The sequence below is a fragment of the Amphiprion ocellaris genome, chromosome 11 (genome assembly GCF_022539595.1).
Source record: "Amphiprion ocellaris isolate individual 3 ecotype Okinawa chromosome 11, ASM2253959v1, whole genome shotgun sequence".
In the NCBI taxonomy this organism is placed as follows: Eukaryota; Metazoa; Chordata; class Actinopteri; family Pomacentridae; genus Amphiprion; species Amphiprion ocellaris.
In genome coordinates, this window is record NC_072776.1 from 21,753,383 (window position 1) to 21,769,629 (window position 16,247).

At 39.4% G+C, this 16,247-nt stretch overlaps 2 protein-coding genes across 3 annotated transcripts in view; both read left to right on the forward strand.

Annotated features, from left to right (window-relative positions):
• The first annotated feature begins 4,427 nt into the window (after positions 1-4,427).
• LOC111582858 (proline-rich protein 2-like) lies at positions 4,428-11,051 on the forward strand. Its single transcript, XM_055015417.1, has 5 exons — positions 4,428-4,452; positions 4,907-4,953; positions 5,120-5,722; positions 9,896-10,302; positions 10,609-11,051. The coding sequence occupies exons 2-5, from the start codon at positions 4,935-4,937 to the stop codon at positions 10,642-10,644; spliced, it is 1,065 nt and encodes a 354-aa protein (XP_054871392.1). The 5' UTR covers positions 4,428-4,452; positions 4,907-4,934; the 3' UTR covers positions 10,645-11,051.
• A 518-nt stretch (positions 11,052-11,569) lies between these two features.
• hibch (3-hydroxyisobutyryl-CoA hydrolase) overlaps positions 11,570-16,247 on the forward strand; it is a 35,076-nt gene continuing 30,398 nt past the window's right edge. The window contains exons 1-6 of one of the 2 annotated variants that reach the window (XM_023291719.3): positions 11,570-11,722; positions 13,169-13,211; positions 13,885-14,016; positions 15,131-15,215; positions 15,317-15,397; positions 15,571-15,623. In XM_023291719.3, coding sequence (XP_023147487.2) covers positions 11,691-11,722; positions 13,169-13,211; positions 13,885-14,016; positions 15,131-15,215; positions 15,317-15,397; positions 15,571-15,623 — 426 coding nt within the window. In that variant the 5' untranslated portion in view covers positions 11,570-11,690. Of the gene's footprint in view, positions 11,723-13,093; positions 13,212-13,884; positions 14,017-15,130; positions 15,216-15,316; positions 15,398-15,570; positions 15,624-16,247 lie in introns of both variants that reach the window. The other variant, XM_023291718.3, reaches the window with a different exon arrangement.

Consider the following 16,247-nt stretch of genomic DNA (forward strand, 5'->3'; position numbering starts at 1 on the left):
CAGCTGACTCAGGGTGAAGGCAGGGGACTTCCTGGACAGGTTGCCAGTCTATCACAGAGCTACATACACAAACAAACAATCACACTCACATTCACACCTACAGGCAAATTAGAATAATCAATTAACCTCAGCATATTTTTGGACTGTGGGAAGAAGCTGGAGTACCTGGAGAAAACCCACACATGCACAGGGAGAACATGCAAACTCCATGCAGAAAGATCCCAGGAAGGCTGGGACGTGAACCGGGGATCTTCTATATTAGTTTTGAGTTTTTTTGTTCAGATGATTAGATAGATGTTGATTACCTTGCTTGACAGTTTCGGCGAAAACTCTCACCTTCCTCAGAAGCGTCTCGCTGACAGCCTGTGACATGTCAGCTGTCAGTGAGACGCTTCTGAGGAAGGTAATCAACATCTATCTAATCATTCTATGTCTTAACAAAAGAACTCAAATCAAATGTACTAAAAAGAAGACATAATGAATGTTTTTGAGCGGGGATCTTCTAGCTGCAAGACGAAAGTGCGAACCACCACGCCAAAAAATTGTAATTACAAAAAAATGTGTAAATTCATGTCAAAACAGCCAAATGAAGTTGACTATGATTTACTGTTAAAAAGCAATAAAAAGAGAAAAAACTTCCAGAGGGGGAATATTTTTATACACATAGCACTCTGTGACCTCTGTCTTGCCAGATTAATTATCATAATTAGTCACACTGTAAACACCTACGACATGTTAAATTTGGCACAACATATGAGGCTGGGCTCTCTGCCATTCATTAGGTCCAGATAGTTTCAAAGCTTCATTTATTGACTCTGAGGTCTAATGTTGTTTCATGACACGCCTGATTTTTTAAAGTTTAGAGAAAGGTGTGGTCTTCTGGAATGTTTTGAGATGTTTTGTCAGTTAAAAGGCGTGTGGGTCTGTATGAAAACGCTCCACAAATAAGGTAACTGAAGTGCAGCAGCATGCTTTGGGTCTTTTTGGTCACAACAGTGATAAGAAACTATGACTGAGTACAAACATACAAGTCAATACTATGCAACTGGTTTAACCTGTGCTTTCTATTGTGTAATGTTTGTTCTGAATCTGAAGCATGACAGGATGCTGATAAGAAAGCTGCTCCCTCATCTCTGTGTAACCTACTATTAGCAGAGTGACACCCAAACTCTCTGAATGGAAAGAATTACAGATTCTCTCCTGCCATTGAAAGGCTTAAATTTGGAGGTACATACGGTCCTGCACAACACTTTAGCAGCTTAAAATATCATTCCGTACTTTCACAAATAATACCCAAAGTTTGTTTTATTAATCAGCCTCATAAAAAATCTTAACATCAGGTGTGGCTGCCCTTCAAACAGCATCATGCCAGTTCTTTATAACTCTGCCTGCACGTTTAGGCATGTTGTTGCATTGGAGACTAAATGTGGGACTGATCACATCGTCACCTACTGTGGTGTAATTGCAAAATGGATAAGAATCTGAAGTGAATACAACTTTTCTAGAGTACTGTATACAGTGTATACACCTGTCAGCCGCAACATTAAAACCAGTGACTGGGAAGTGAATAACGTTTATCATCTTGTTACAATGCAATGTTTTGCTGGCAAACTTGATATCCTTGTATTCATATAGATGTTACTTTAACAGGTACAACACCTAAACATTATTACAGACAAAAGGACACCCCTCACTGCAACAGTACTTCCTCACAGCAATACAACCCATCTCAAAAATGAATACTTGTATTTATCTCTGAAGGTTAGCTTCATATATGACTCTCTAAAGAATAAACTTGAGCTATACTTGATTTGTGACCAAAGTCAGTTGATACTGGACTGGATACTTGATTACCTAAAGACTTGACCAGAAACTTGGTTTGTGACATGAGATGTTGCTTCCTACAGACTTGATTTTAGAGCTAAGTTTGAAGTAAGAAGTACAGCTTGTAAAGTCATTTTGAATATTTTCTTACTTGGCCTTCACATTACAATGACTTGGGTTTTGCTATGAAAATAACTACAAGCACATTTTAAAAGGAAATGGTAGATTACCATGAAACTGCAGGATTTTAAAAGTGCAAGCAGATTCGTAGTATGCACATGAGGATGTGTCTTTCTGGACTATTACTTTGCACAAACCAGTCCAGGTTGCTTGATTTGCAAACGTAGGTCCAAACTGAATGGAAAAGGGAGTTGAGGGTGCATACACATAAAGAAAACAAAGAGCTCAAACTAAAAGTGTTTCTTCAATGTTCAGAAGACGAAATACAGGTTTTGTTTCCTGATAACATCACACTGGTTGGCTATGCGGAAAATATGTCAACAAACAAGTATGCTGTGCAGAGGACTGAAAGGCTAAATATGAACTCATCAAACCTTAGCTTATATGATGTGTGTGTTCATGTCATTATTATGAGTTTTAAAAACAACATGCAATGCATGACACATTGGAATGCAGTGTTATCCATGTGTAGATGGTGTCTGGTAGACATTATGCACACTGGTGGTGCATAGACTCTCTGATGACACTTGAAGCTCGGCCCCTGATGATGTGGAGACGACAGCTTCGGTTGAGGTGTGGCTGTTTATAAAGAGAGCAGCAGTTGACGGCCGCATCTGTGGATCAGCTCACCAACACACAGTAAGTTGAACTCCAAAACTTTGCAGAAAGTTCCAAGTAACTTTCAAATATAGATAACAAGGTGCATAAGTTGATGATTTTTTTTGTGCAATTTTGATATGTTGTGCATTTTTAGTATATCTCACAGATGCATGTCTGATTTTTCTGCAATCACAGGGGATCTGGGTGGATTCATAAAACTCAGGGTTTGAAGTTTTGAAATGGATAGATGCGGTAAATAACTCTGTTGCTTTAATTAACTTTTTCCAAATGTATTTAATTATTAAACATTTAAATCTCCTGAATAATAATTGATGTCTACTTCCATCAGGAGGAGGACACGGCCACGGTCATGGCCACGGTCACGGTCACGGACATGGACATGGACATGGACATGGACATGGTGGTTGCCATGGTCACGGACATGGTCATGGTGGTTGCCATAGTCATGGGCAGGGATGTGGACATGGACATGGCGGTTGCTGTGGACAGGGGAAGAGGTGGAGACGCAGACACAAGCGTGGGCACAAGCATCGCAAATGTCACAAGAAGGGGAAGGACTGTCACGGGGTGAGGGTCAACAGTGCAGCGGTTCAGTGTTCAGCTCACTCAGCAGAAAGTAGAATTTTGTTCAGAAAAAAAATGAAGCTTACTTATAAAAAAAATAACCACAATACTATGTTACTGCTGATTTTGAAGGTTATTAATAAAGGAGCAGGTCACACACATTCAGCAGTTGTGGGTTCATTGCCTTGTTAAAGGGTGTTTTTTTTTTTTTAACAATTGCCACAAAGGAGAAGCAAATGCTAACTGCTATGCTGCTAAAATAACTGTTTAGACACAAAGTCATTTCAACCACTGAGCCAAAAACTGAAGAATAAATCAAAACCCCAGGGAGACATCTGTTTATCTCTGTGGAGTCTACTTTAAATTTAAGAGTGTAAAAATAGATTCAGTAGTGATAAAGTTGTCTCTTGAGTATTCCAGTGATCAGATAACATCTGTCTCTTGTGTCCATCCCCCCTACAGTCCTCCAGCAGCTCCTGCAGCAGTGACTCTGACTAGATGAAGAATTCTGGATGAAGCAAGCAACTACCTGGAAACCCTCCTCATATTACCCAATACAATAATCAGTTGGTTTTGCAATCCAGTGATTGGTTATATCCTGCTTTTTAAGTCGAATGCATTTGTATTGGCCTTAGAAATGTAAACAAGCTTTTGTTAGACCATTTCGACACACAATGAGCCTCCACTAGTTGTGTAGCTTTGTTTTACATTCTGATTTAATAAATTCTGACATTAAAACTAAGATGGATGGATTCTGTTTATGTTCTCAGGGCTGCTTGTTGGTTTTTCCTAACTTTTGTTTACAATTATTATGTGATAATGGTAGCTTTCAAATATTTCTACTGGAGGTTTTGTCTTTGTTTCATCCAGTGGAAAATCCCAGCAGAGTGAAGGGATGGAGCACTGCTCTCTGTAGTGCCAGTCTCAAGAAAGCCACTGAATGGCGCCAGAGTTTCAAGTCCTTCCAACAGTGGCTTCAGAAGTGGCTCTAACTAACACAGCATACGATGCCTTTGATTGTGTTTTTCAAGTCTTACTTTTGTAAAAGTGGAAAAGTAAAATTTGCAATATGATGATATGAGTTAGCTGGTTTTCTTGTAAGTGTTGCTTATCTGGTGCCTTGTGGAGACACTCCACAAAAATTGTTGGGAGTTCAGGTTCGGCCCCTGATGATGAGTGTTGGATTTCAAGCTCAAGGTGTGGCTACATATAAAGGCAGAGCCAGCTGTCTGCTGCGTCTGTAGATCTACTCTTCAAAACACAGTAAGTTTACGAGCAGCTATCTAGGAATGATTACCAGAAAGTATGTGCATACACGCATGTTTGTGAGCATGTGTGTCTGTATGTGTGTGTGTGTGTGTGTATGTGTGTGTCTGTGCGCTCTTGTAAAATAGTGTTATGGTGACATAGAACTGTTTACACAGCAACACAGCGTGGACTCGTCTTCCTTTCAGGGACTAAACACAAGATGTATGACATTTATTAGGTAGTGAGAAGTAGAAAATTTTTCTTTACAGTCACGTGAGACTTGACTTTGTCATATAACAAATTATATGCTGCAGTACCACCAACCTGCACTGCCTGTTCAGTAATATTTTGCCTATTCTACAATAGATTGGTGCTGCTTTCTGTCTCACTGTAGAGTATTGTAACTGTGACAGAATGCAATTTACATTCTCGTGTTAAGAGTTACTTTGTGTTCATTAGGCTCTTTCAGTTTCAGGGTTTGGATCTAAAATTTTGAAATGTTTGGCCAAGGCAGAGGTAAGTGAATCATTTGCTGTAACTGTCTTTTGCTCTGTCACACATCTACTAGGACCTTATCATTTCTGTCAAACTTTTATCATTGAAATTTAAGGAGTGAAAACTGACATTTAGCTTATATGAGTTGAGAGTAGAGGTAATGACCACATCTCTTTTGTCTGACCAGGTTACCAGTGGCCCCCAGGCTGTCCTCCTCCGCCGGGCCCAGGACCATGTCCCCCACCACCTGGCCCACCATGTCAGCCCTACCCTCCTCCACGTGGTCCACCTGTATGCCCAGGGCCAGGGCCAGGACCACGTCCCCCGCCACCTGGCCCACTATGGCCAGGACCACGTCCTCCATCCCCTGGCCCACCATGCCAGCCCTATCCTCCTCCATGTGGTCCACCTGCATGCCCTCCTGTATACCCACCTTATGAAGGGCCAGGGCCAGTAGTACATCCTCCATCCCCTGGCCCACCCTACCCTCCTCCATGTGGTCCACCGTTATGCCCTCCTGTAAACCCACCTTGTGGAGGGCCAGGGCCAGTAGTATGTCCTCCATCCCCTGGTCATGGTCATGGTCATGGCCATGGTCATGGGCATCACGGCCATGGTCATGGTCATGGTCATGGTCATGGGCATCATGGTCATGGTCATGGGCATCATGGTCATGGTCATGGGCATCATGGTCATGGTCATGGGCATCATGGTCATGGGCACGGGCATCATGGACACGGTCATGGTCATGGTCATGGGCATCATGGTCATGGCCACAGGCACAGGCATGGTCACATGCATGGACATTGTCACAAAAAAGGAAAGAAGTGTCATGGGGTAAGATCCAGTTATTTTATTTAATAATAAAGAGTAAAAACTATGAAGTCACTATTTTGTAAATTTTCTTAATAACAAATCTACCATGTAATGTGAAGGGATTTCTCAAAGTTAACACAGCAGCTCCCCTCAGCTCTACAGAGCATTTTAACATCTTCCAGCTCATTGTTTTTGTTTTCTCTCCTGCTGCTTTACTGTTTTTATTCAGCCCCATAACTGTTGTTTATTACATGCCTATTTTAAGTTAAAAAAAAATCTCTAAAAAAACTGCTTTGCATCCTGTAAAGGTAAAGTTAACAGCAAGCCAGCCCCCAGAAAGTGGTGGTGACCAGAAAGTGAACTGGAAGACAGAAAATGTTTGATTTAGATTCCTCAAGCTAGATGAATCAAAATAATGTTACTCCATATCTGCTAGATGTGTGATTTAAGTTTGTTTGTGGCAAGTTTCCAAAAGATAATCTGTATATATTTTAACTATGAATTCACATAATAACTTTTTGTAGTTGATTGACATCAAAACTTCATGGCATGACGATCTTTGTCTTTGCTGCAGTCTTCCAGCAGCTCCTGCAGCAGCGACTCGGACTAGATGAAGATTTCTGGATGAGAAAAGACAAGTTGCCACCTTTCCTCATAGCTACAAAAGTAGTGACAGTTGCTTCAGCCATCTATGCTTTAAAGCAGGACTGCGTTATGTTTCACACTATCAGGATTTAAATCAAAAACATTGTTTTGTACAAAGTATTAAACCAAAAAAGTTTAGTGCAGAAATAGGTCTACATGTACCGTTTATCATTTATGCAATTGTAGTTGCTTTTGCTTTTAAGAAATGACTTTACCAGCAGTTGCATGATGTATGCAAGTAATAGGCTTGTTAACTGACTGCATTAGATGATGAGCATAACTGTTCTGTCACTACATAAAAATGGTTTCTGTTCATGATTAAACAAATATCCACAATTTTGCTTCTTTATTCTCTGTCTCATTTGACCTCTGTTGTTTCTTATTGCTTTGCCTGCCTTATCTACCATAGTTAGATTATCTTTATTTGCACAGGGAAGGTTGAATTAAGACCTTTGTTCAACTGTGTTTCCACTAAAAGTAACACACCCTGCAGCAACAGTCAGTTACTTGAATCCACTGTTTATCACATGCACATCTTTCATTTATGACATTTTTCATAATGTTATTACATTGTTGCTTTATCTGTTATGGATACAGACATGTTTTCACCTCTTCACTAATCCCAGCGAATGGTGTACATGCATCTGATTTCCAGAGGCTTAGATGCAGTCAGTACAGTGCAGTTAATGTGATCAATGTCCTGCTTAGACTTGCAAATATTTAATTTTCTTCATTAAGTCATTCTGTCAACGGGGGACATCCTGCATGAAAAATACTACTTCAGTAAAAGTATACAAGTATGAGCAGTAAGAAAGTATTACAGTTAAAGTACTGGTTTGGTCTCTCTGACTGATGTATTATTATATCTGACATCATCAGTGCTTCAGCAACATGTTACTGTTGTAGCTGCTGCAGGCTGAACTACTTTATATCCAGTTTTATGTTTTATGTACAGGCACGGCAGATGGATCTGGCTCAGCTTCACACACAAGTAATGATCCACAAATCAGTTTTCACCTTTTGGACTTTTTCATTTAGATTTTTTGGATAGATGGAATGAAATCGTTCAAGAAGTTTAGTTTCACTATTTGTTGGAGCTGTTAACTACTTATAGACATCTCAAATGTGAGTTCAGGTACACACTGCTTTTTGTAAGAAGGCAAAAAGATTGTAAACCACTGGTTTAATCTTAAACCATGTGTTGCATTTTAAAAGCCCTTGCCTTTTCTTTTCAACTTAAAAGTACCTAGTAATCAAATCACTTTTTTAAATACCTCCAGATTAGAAACTTTATTAAAACTAGTCAAAACAATGAACATAGGAAACCTAAACAATCTTCATTAGAAAAAACGATGCTAAAAAACAGCCAGAGAAAAGGTCTCCTCTCAGAAATTTACAATCTACTGACATCTTCGTCATCAGAAAACTCGCATTACAAACGCAAGGCCTGGTCAGAAAACTTACAATTGGAGATTTCAGAGGAAGACTGGAGTTTGGCCTGTGCTGAAACACACACCAAATCTATAAACACACGCTATAAGTTAATTCATTACAAATGGTTAATGAGGACATACATCACTCCAGTTGAATTAAATAAATATGACAAAAACATTCCAGACATCTGCACAAATTGCATAGATTCAAGGGGAACTTTTTTTCACTGTATCTGGCAATGTAGGAAAATAAGCCCATTTTGGGAGGAGGTGAGGAAAACAACAGAAAAAATTATTTCGAAACAAATTCCAACAAATCCTCCTGGGACTGTATCCAAAAAATTCCAAATATAAAAAACATGAAAGAGCTTTTATAGACTTCAGCTTGCTTACTGCTAAGAAGTGTATTGCATTACTCTGGAAATCAAAGAGTAGACCAAGTATCAGCCAGTGGTTGAGACAGATGCTGTCAAATCTCCCTGTAGAAAAAATAACTTACATTTTGAAAGACAAGCAGCAGGTCTTTGAAAACATATGGGGACCCTTTGTGAAGTACGTCAAAGATCAAGATTTAGCAGACCCTCAGACTGATGAGTGATTGATGGACCATGCAGCTTCTGCACCTGCATTTTTATTTTTGTGTATATTCTCATAGGAATGCATGTGCACTTATGTACTAATATAAGGGCACTTAAGTGCTGATTTGGTTGTGTTATCTTTGAAATAGACTGTAACTGGACTTGCACTAAAGTTTATAGAGGAGAGAAGCAGTTTATTTGTTTGCTGTTACTTTTTGTTTGTTTGTATTTTTGTGTTGTTGTTTTTTTTAAAGCAGCAAAACAGTTTGTATTCAAGTTTATATACAATGTAAAGATGTTTCCATTACTGTGAAAAACAAAATAAAAATATTGTGGAAAAAAAAGTACCTAGTAATCAAAGCAGTCAGACAAATGTAGTGGAGTAGAAAATACAATATTTATCTTTAAACTGTCTTCAAAATAGTAGGTAAAGTTCCTCTCTGGTTATTGCTTAAAGCCCTAAAAACTCCTCCCATGTGTCAAAGTTAGATGTTTAGAAGGTTTTATTTGTATGAAACTCCACCTCCCTATACACCCATCCCTCCCCACTTGTTGCAGCGCCAGGACAGCAGCTCACCTGATCATCTGTTCCAACACTGAAAAACTACTCAACAATAACTCAGCCATACACGTTTAAAGTGGAAGCTGATTCTGAAGAAGATCCAGAAAGCTTCGTGCTGTAAGTTAACAGGTTTGGCTCCTTTGGTTTGTTATGTCTAAAAGCCTGTAAGTCTGAATCTGTATTTTTGAGACTATCATCAGTACGCTGCAGTTTACTCAGCTATGGTGTTTCCTGCCTCTTTAATTCATGACATGTCTGTCTTCCAGCACACAAAAATGCCACATGAAAATGTTCAGAAGATAAAAACTCTTAAAGTACAAGTAAAGGGGTTTTAAAGTACACTACTTGAATAAATTTACTTACTTACATCCATGCAGCTGGTCGACTCTCCCAGCAGTGACTAAAGACCCCAGCTATTGAAGTGTTTCAATAATTATGAAGCTGCAAATCTGCAAAACCTAAGTGCAAGTAGAAAAGGGAGTGTAGGTAGTGTTTATCAGTCTTATCGCGTAGTGTTCTCTAGAGGAATGGAAAAACGCTATAAAATACTGGTGACAGCAAATAAATACAGCAATATCTCAAAGTCGGCAAGTGAGTGGGTGTATCCATATAAACACTGAATATGGTCCACACTACCTTTATGTTAATGATTATACTAACACACACCCGATTTGGCCACAAAGCAAAAATGTGCTGATGGGAGCTCAGGCACTGCCCCTGCTTCAGGTTTGAGGTGCAGCTGCATATAAAAAGCACCAGCAGGTGACGGCTGCATCTGCAGGTCTGATCTCCAGCAAACAGAGAGTTCACAATGTACGGACACAACCAAGGTAAATACAGCCTCCACTGAACAATCTGCATTCTAGAGCTGACCATCATTTTTATAAGTATTGACTCATGTCTGATTCCTTTCTTCTCCTTTTATTTAGGAAACCCGTATCCCCCTGGTTACCCCAATCATCCTCAGCAGATGCCAGGAGGTTATCCTAATTGTCCTCCAGGCGCTGTCCCACCACCTCACGGCCCTCCTCAGCCCCATGGCCCACATGGAGGTCATCCTGGGCACGGACCTGGCCCTGGTTATGGACCTGGCCCTGGTTATGGACCTGGCCCTGGTTATGGACCTGGCCCTGGTTATGGACCTGGCCCTGGTTATGGACCTGGCCATGGACACGGACATGGACATGACCATGGACACGGACATGGACATGACCATGGACACGGACATGGACATGACCATGGACACGGACATGGGCACAAGGACAAGCACAAGCACAAGCACAAGCATGGTCACAAGCATGACAAATGTCACAAGAAAGGAAAGAAGACGCATGGGGTAAGACTATTTTCAAAGAATGCAAAAATAAGATTTTCCTGCAAATCTAAACTGTGTCATATATGACATGGAGAAGTTCTACTCCACAACCAAGCCTGACCTTACAAATTACAGGAAATCAAAGAAATGCTGTATTTTTCATCCAATGCTTGCAAAACTTTCGTGAAGCCCTTAAAAAGGCCTCATTTTTATTTTCTTAGATTAAATGTAGCTAAATCATTTATAATCCAAGCTTTACATCAGGTTTGTAGACAACTAAAGTGATTCATTGACTTATTTTGTCTGTTGCATTTGTCCTTGTTGTAGTCCTCCAGCAGCTCCTGCAGCAGCGACTCTGACTAGATGAAAATTCTTGGAAGTGAGAGAGAGCTGAAACCTGGAAACCTTCATCCTCCTATCTTTTCATCATCCCACTGCCTACAGCTTCTTCATGTATAAACTTAAAAATACATTGTGTCAATCTAAACTGACCTAACAAAAACCATCTAGATTTATTGTTTAAAAAAATGCTGATTGTAAAAACATGTATTTAGCTTTAACATTTTAATTTTGCCACCTGAGAATATAGTTATTGATGGTTGTGCATGTCAAATGAACAACATTTTGAATATAATTTATGATGACTGTGACGTTCTAATATGGAAAATGTGTAAACTTTGGTCTGAGACACATTACAGACATTGCATTCATGACTGTGTTTGCAAGAAAAAAATAAAAAAGATTTCTATGCATAGGCTGTTCTAGTACAATGACTACACAGTGTCTTGCTTTTTTTAAATTTTATTTTGTCTTTCTGTTTCCTGGTGCACATGTTTGTTATGTGACCAGGACATGCTCTTTACTGCCTGGGCAGGGTTCACTAAACACATTTGCTCAGCCACACCTTGGTCACACTGCTGGTCACACCCCATGATTGCCTTTGCTGTCATGGTAATGTCATTGAGATAGCTTGTGCAGTAAATCACTGATATCCAGCTTTTTACATAACACTGATCTTTGGGGGACATTATGTCTTGTTTTTGAATTTACAAAATTAATTTAAACTTGCATAGTGCAGTATTTGTAGTCAATGGTCAAAATATATTCGGATCTTTACTTGAAGAAAAGCACAGAAATGTTGGTACAATTAAAAAAGCATGCACGAGCCTCGCTAGTGTCAGTGCTTGCTACGCGGTGACAGTAGGGGGCAGTGTGGCACAAACACACCGCGGAGCGACCCTCCCTCTACGGTCAGAACGCCCACCAGTACGTCATCAGCACCCACCAATCAGCAGCGGCTCCCCATCTCTTCCAGGAAGTAACCGTGGAAACTTTAGAGGAGAGACAACCAGGCTGCAGCTGAGAGTTCAGATACTACAGGGTATACACGGTACCGGTCAGAAATAATAATGTCCTTAACGGTTCTGACCTCCGCTTACAGGTATGTGGCCACGTTTACATCCCAACATATGCGCTGTAGCTCGGTGTGTTTCTCCTGAAATCACTGTGGCACCAAGGTAGAAATGAGGCTTGTTCATGTCAGACACGCTGAGTTTGAATTTCAGACGTTTGTACATCTTGACTTTACACAGCAGGTGAAGTACAGGTGAAGTGAAATTAGCATTTGGTGACTCAGTGCCATTAAAAGTCAGTATGTACACAATAAAGCCAGCTCAGCCAAACGGAATGTAGTGGTTTTAATGAATTACTGACACCTGAGTTTTCCTGCTGTGACAGGTGAACATGTCTGCTGGTTAAAAAAAAAAGTCTCTTACAAGTGTTAATGAAAAACAGAAGCGGTTCAGTTTTTATAACTTGAAAAGCTTATTGATATAAAAAGATATTTCTACTTTACTGCATAAAAAACGTATCATTTTATGACAAGAAATGTTTCTTTAAGGAAATGTTTCTTGTTATTTCCGTAGACGATTTATCTTGCTATGTTGATATGATGTTCTAACAATGAGAATAGATACTTGAGAAAAACGTCTTTTGCACATAAGGCATATTCCTCAGTTTATTAGTTCTCTGCGCACCGTTTTCACATTGAAACACATATTTCATGTCATAATAATTTAATTTACTATCTTACATTGAAAACTTTGCATGTCATAAGAAAAAATAATGTCGATCTTAGCATGAATATATCTAGTTCTAATCTAAAATATCTTGTTATTAACATGAAAATATATTGTGATGTAAAAATTACTTGTTATAACTTAATACATTAAAATATCTTATTACATGAAAATAGCTTGTTGTGAAGTAAAATGAACACCTTGTTATTTGAATAAACACTTGTGAGAAGAAAATCTCTGTATTATGAGTCATTACATTTTAGGGCGAAGACATGGTTTAAGGTTAGTGTAAGGTTGTGCGTCTGTGGCTGCTTCCCCAGCTTCTTAATGTTTATTAGAATTTGAACTCGGCAGAGTGCATGAGTTATCCATCCTGGAGTCTATCCCAGCTGACTTAGGGTGAAGCCATGTTTCACCCTGGACAGGTCACCAGTCTATCACAGGGCTATATATAGGGACAAACAGTCACTCTCACATTCACACCTACGGACAATTTAGATTCATCAGTTAACCTCAGCATGTTTTTAGACTGTGGGAGGAAGCCAGAGTACTTAGAGAAAACCCACGCATGCACAGGGAAACCATGCAAACTCCATGCAGAAAGATCCCAGGAAGGCCGGGATGCGAACCAGGGATCTTCTAGCTGCAAGGCGACGGTGCTAACCAACAAGCCCCTGGGCAGTCCGTGCATGAGTTAATTGTTGTTAATTGACTCTGAATCTGTGAAATCACAGTTTTTCAGATGTCATGTATCCAGCTGGTAAAGTTATTAGTCCTTGCCACCACTCTTCCCCTGCTGTCTCCTCCAGACTAAGGTCCGTCTTCAGACTGCAGCGAATCCAGAGTCACATGGTAAGAAAATGCAACAGCATGTTGTATTGTCTTTGCACTGCACTGTTCATGGATAGGGAAGATTGTACTAGACTTTTGAGATTTTGCCTAAATGAAAAGTGCATTACAAATAAAATGTATTATTATTATTACTTGTCTCCATAAGTACAGTGAACTGGAGGTTTTTTTGTGCTGAAATTAGTGTTCAGTATTTTCTCATCCATTTCACCTCATATTTGGAGAGTGAAATAGAGTCAATCATGGTCCAATACCTGTACATATTCCATGATTAATTCTGCAGGGTTATCTAACAGTAAGTGTTTTAGTGTTAATGTTTACTGAGCTGAAATATTGTGAATAAAGTGTATTGAATTACAATACATGGATTCCACCTGAAAGTTACTGAATTGAATCTGTTTTATTTGTTTTACTGCCTTAAAATGTTGAGTGCTGATAGTGGTTTTACGTTTGCTAACTATCTAACTAGTCTATTTTAGGTTTTCCAATTGAATTCATTTAGTGTAATTGCTCTCTAGTTTGTGTATTGTTCCATCTGACTTTGACGGTTAAAGTGATGATACTTTGTTCACTTTATTACTTATATCTGTTTTAATTCTACTGCTCTTTTGAGTTATTGTGGGGTGTGTTGTACATATTTATACAGAAATGTCCCGTTGTCTCTGCTTCACATCAGATGTCGAGTCATGTAGATCCAGAGGTTCTCCTGGAGAAAGTGGGCAGAGCTGGTGTGATCACCATGAACAGACCCAAAGTCCTAAATGCCCTCAACTTCACCATGATCCGGCAAATCTATCCCCAGCTCAAGGTATGTATAAAGCCTTGTAAATGCAATCTATAGTAAGGATAGAAAATGGCCAATTCATGATTTCCACGTCGGTGTGCAGAGGTCCATACATGGAGTGTAGACTACTGTACTGTAGACTGTAGGGCTACTTTCATTCTACATTAATGCCACAGTGTTCTGCTATGTGGCTGTTTGCATTCCCCCTCATCTCGAATGCTGTAGCACTGTGTCAGTGGTTATTCCTGACATGTGTTGGGCACAATGTCTGAACTCAGGATTTTCGGAGAAATGTGGACTTCCTACTGTGTCTGGGTTCTGTCAGTGGAAAGCAAATATAAATGAAGGCTCCATTAAAAAGTCCAGCGACTACTTCAATTACAACTCTTTTAATGGTGAGTTGTAACGGTGTGAATGACAGAAAATCCCCACATACACTACTGTGCAAAAGTTTGGGGTCACTCAGAAATGTCCTTATTTTTGAAAGAAAAGCTGTTTTTTTTTCAATGAAGACAACATTAAATGAATCAGAAATATGGTCTAGACACTGTTAATGTGGTAAATAACTATTCTAGCTGGAAACGGCTGAGTTTTAATGGAATATTTACATAGGGGTACCGAGGAACATTTCCAGCAACCATCACTCCTGCTACATTGTGTTAGCTAATGATGTTGAAAGGCTAATTGATGATTAGAAAACCCTTGTGCAATTATGTTGGCACATGAATAAAAGTGTGAGTTTTCATGGAAAACATGGAATTCCTCGGTGACCCCAAACTTTTGAACGGTAGTGTATGTTCTCTCCACACACTAAACATTCATTTTAAGCACCACTTGTTTTTCTGGCACATGTGCAGTCTCTAACCTCGGGGCTTGGGTGGATGATGACATTTACATAACTTTATGTAATTTCCGTGTGTGCCTTTGCAGATGAGGAAAGCATGGATTGGCCTTTAGTGGTTGTTCTTAGTTTGACTTTGTCAAAGTCTTGATGATGTTTAGAGTGAAACATATTTGCTCATAAACCTGTTTAAGACCTGCTAAGAGTTTGTGAAATAACTTTTTTATGTAATTGAATAAATATAACTTGCAAATTTGATGTAAATTATCTGCTGTTTTTCCTTTTTGGTGATTTTAGAAATGGGAAAAGGACAATGAAACTGACATTGTGATTATTAAAGGAGCGGGTGGAAAAGCCTTTTGTGCAGGTGGAGACATCAGAGGTAAGTACTGGGTTCAATCACTGGGGTCTGGAGAGGTTTTATTGGCATGATTGTAAAAGGAATATTTACCTCATTTCAGTTTTGTTATCTATTTCTTTCAGCGGTCACAGAAGCAGGGAAGGCCGGTGACTCTCTTGCGCAGGACTTTTTTCGTGAGGAATACATTCTAAACAATACTATAGGTATGCTTTATAATAGCAGCCATTCTAACAATTACTTGTGTCATCTATTGGTATGCATTTACTTTTAGTCCTACCTTAGTTAATTCCAAACACTCAGGCCTCTTTTACACCAGTTTTCATGGTTGCATTTAGTAATCCTTTGTGTTTTAACACATTTTATTTCATTTTTCAAGGAGCGTACAGGAAACCATATATTGCCCTGATTGACGGTATAACAATGGGAGGGGTGAGTACGATTTCTCATCTTGTTTTCTAAGGTTTTAGGTCACAGTTAGCATATTGTGATGTATGACAAGTGTTGTTCTTTCAATCTGGTGTGATATTAAGTTCTGGCAGTAGGTGTCAGTAGAAAACTATCTGCCACTGTCACCTGCTGCCGGTGGCAAGGTGGCCTCTGATTGGATGAAATGTAAAGTGACAAAGCATTGTTGCTGCCACCGGTTTTTCCCTCCCGGTGTCAGATATGGTTGGAGTTTGAACTCTTCCCTTTCCCCTACAACCAGTATGATAATGTGAGAGTTATACAAATGCATTTTTATGAAGAATGAATTTTTACTGTCACAGAATGAACTTGCTCTGTGATTTATTGATATTGTTTAAGTTACTTGGTAAGAGAAGATGTCTGGCTTTTTGGATGAGTTGTTTTTTTTAATCTTCTCTGTTGTGACCTTGACTGTGATTTTTCCTGATTTTCCTGAGGTGTGACCAAGGTCACTCACAGCCACCAGTGTCTGCTGGCTCATTACTCATTGTGTGTGTGTCTGTGTATCTCTGCTTGCTTTTGCACAACAGAAACCCTCATAAATATTCCGTTTTTAATATGGTAAATCTGTTAGTTTTTATATCGAAA

What these genes read in the sequence shown, in the direction of transcription:
- LOC111582858 (XM_055015417.1), top strand. An exon ending in TGGCCACAGGCACAGGCATG is followed by an intron (nt 5,723 to 9,895) that starts GTCACATGCATG and finishes CCTTTTATTTAG; the next exon opens with GAAACCCGTATCCCCCTGGT. An exon ending in AAGGAAAGAAGACGCATGGG is followed by an intron (nt 10,303 to 10,608) that starts GTAAGACTATTT and finishes TCCTTGTTGTAG; the next exon opens with TCCTCCAGCAGCTCCTGCAG.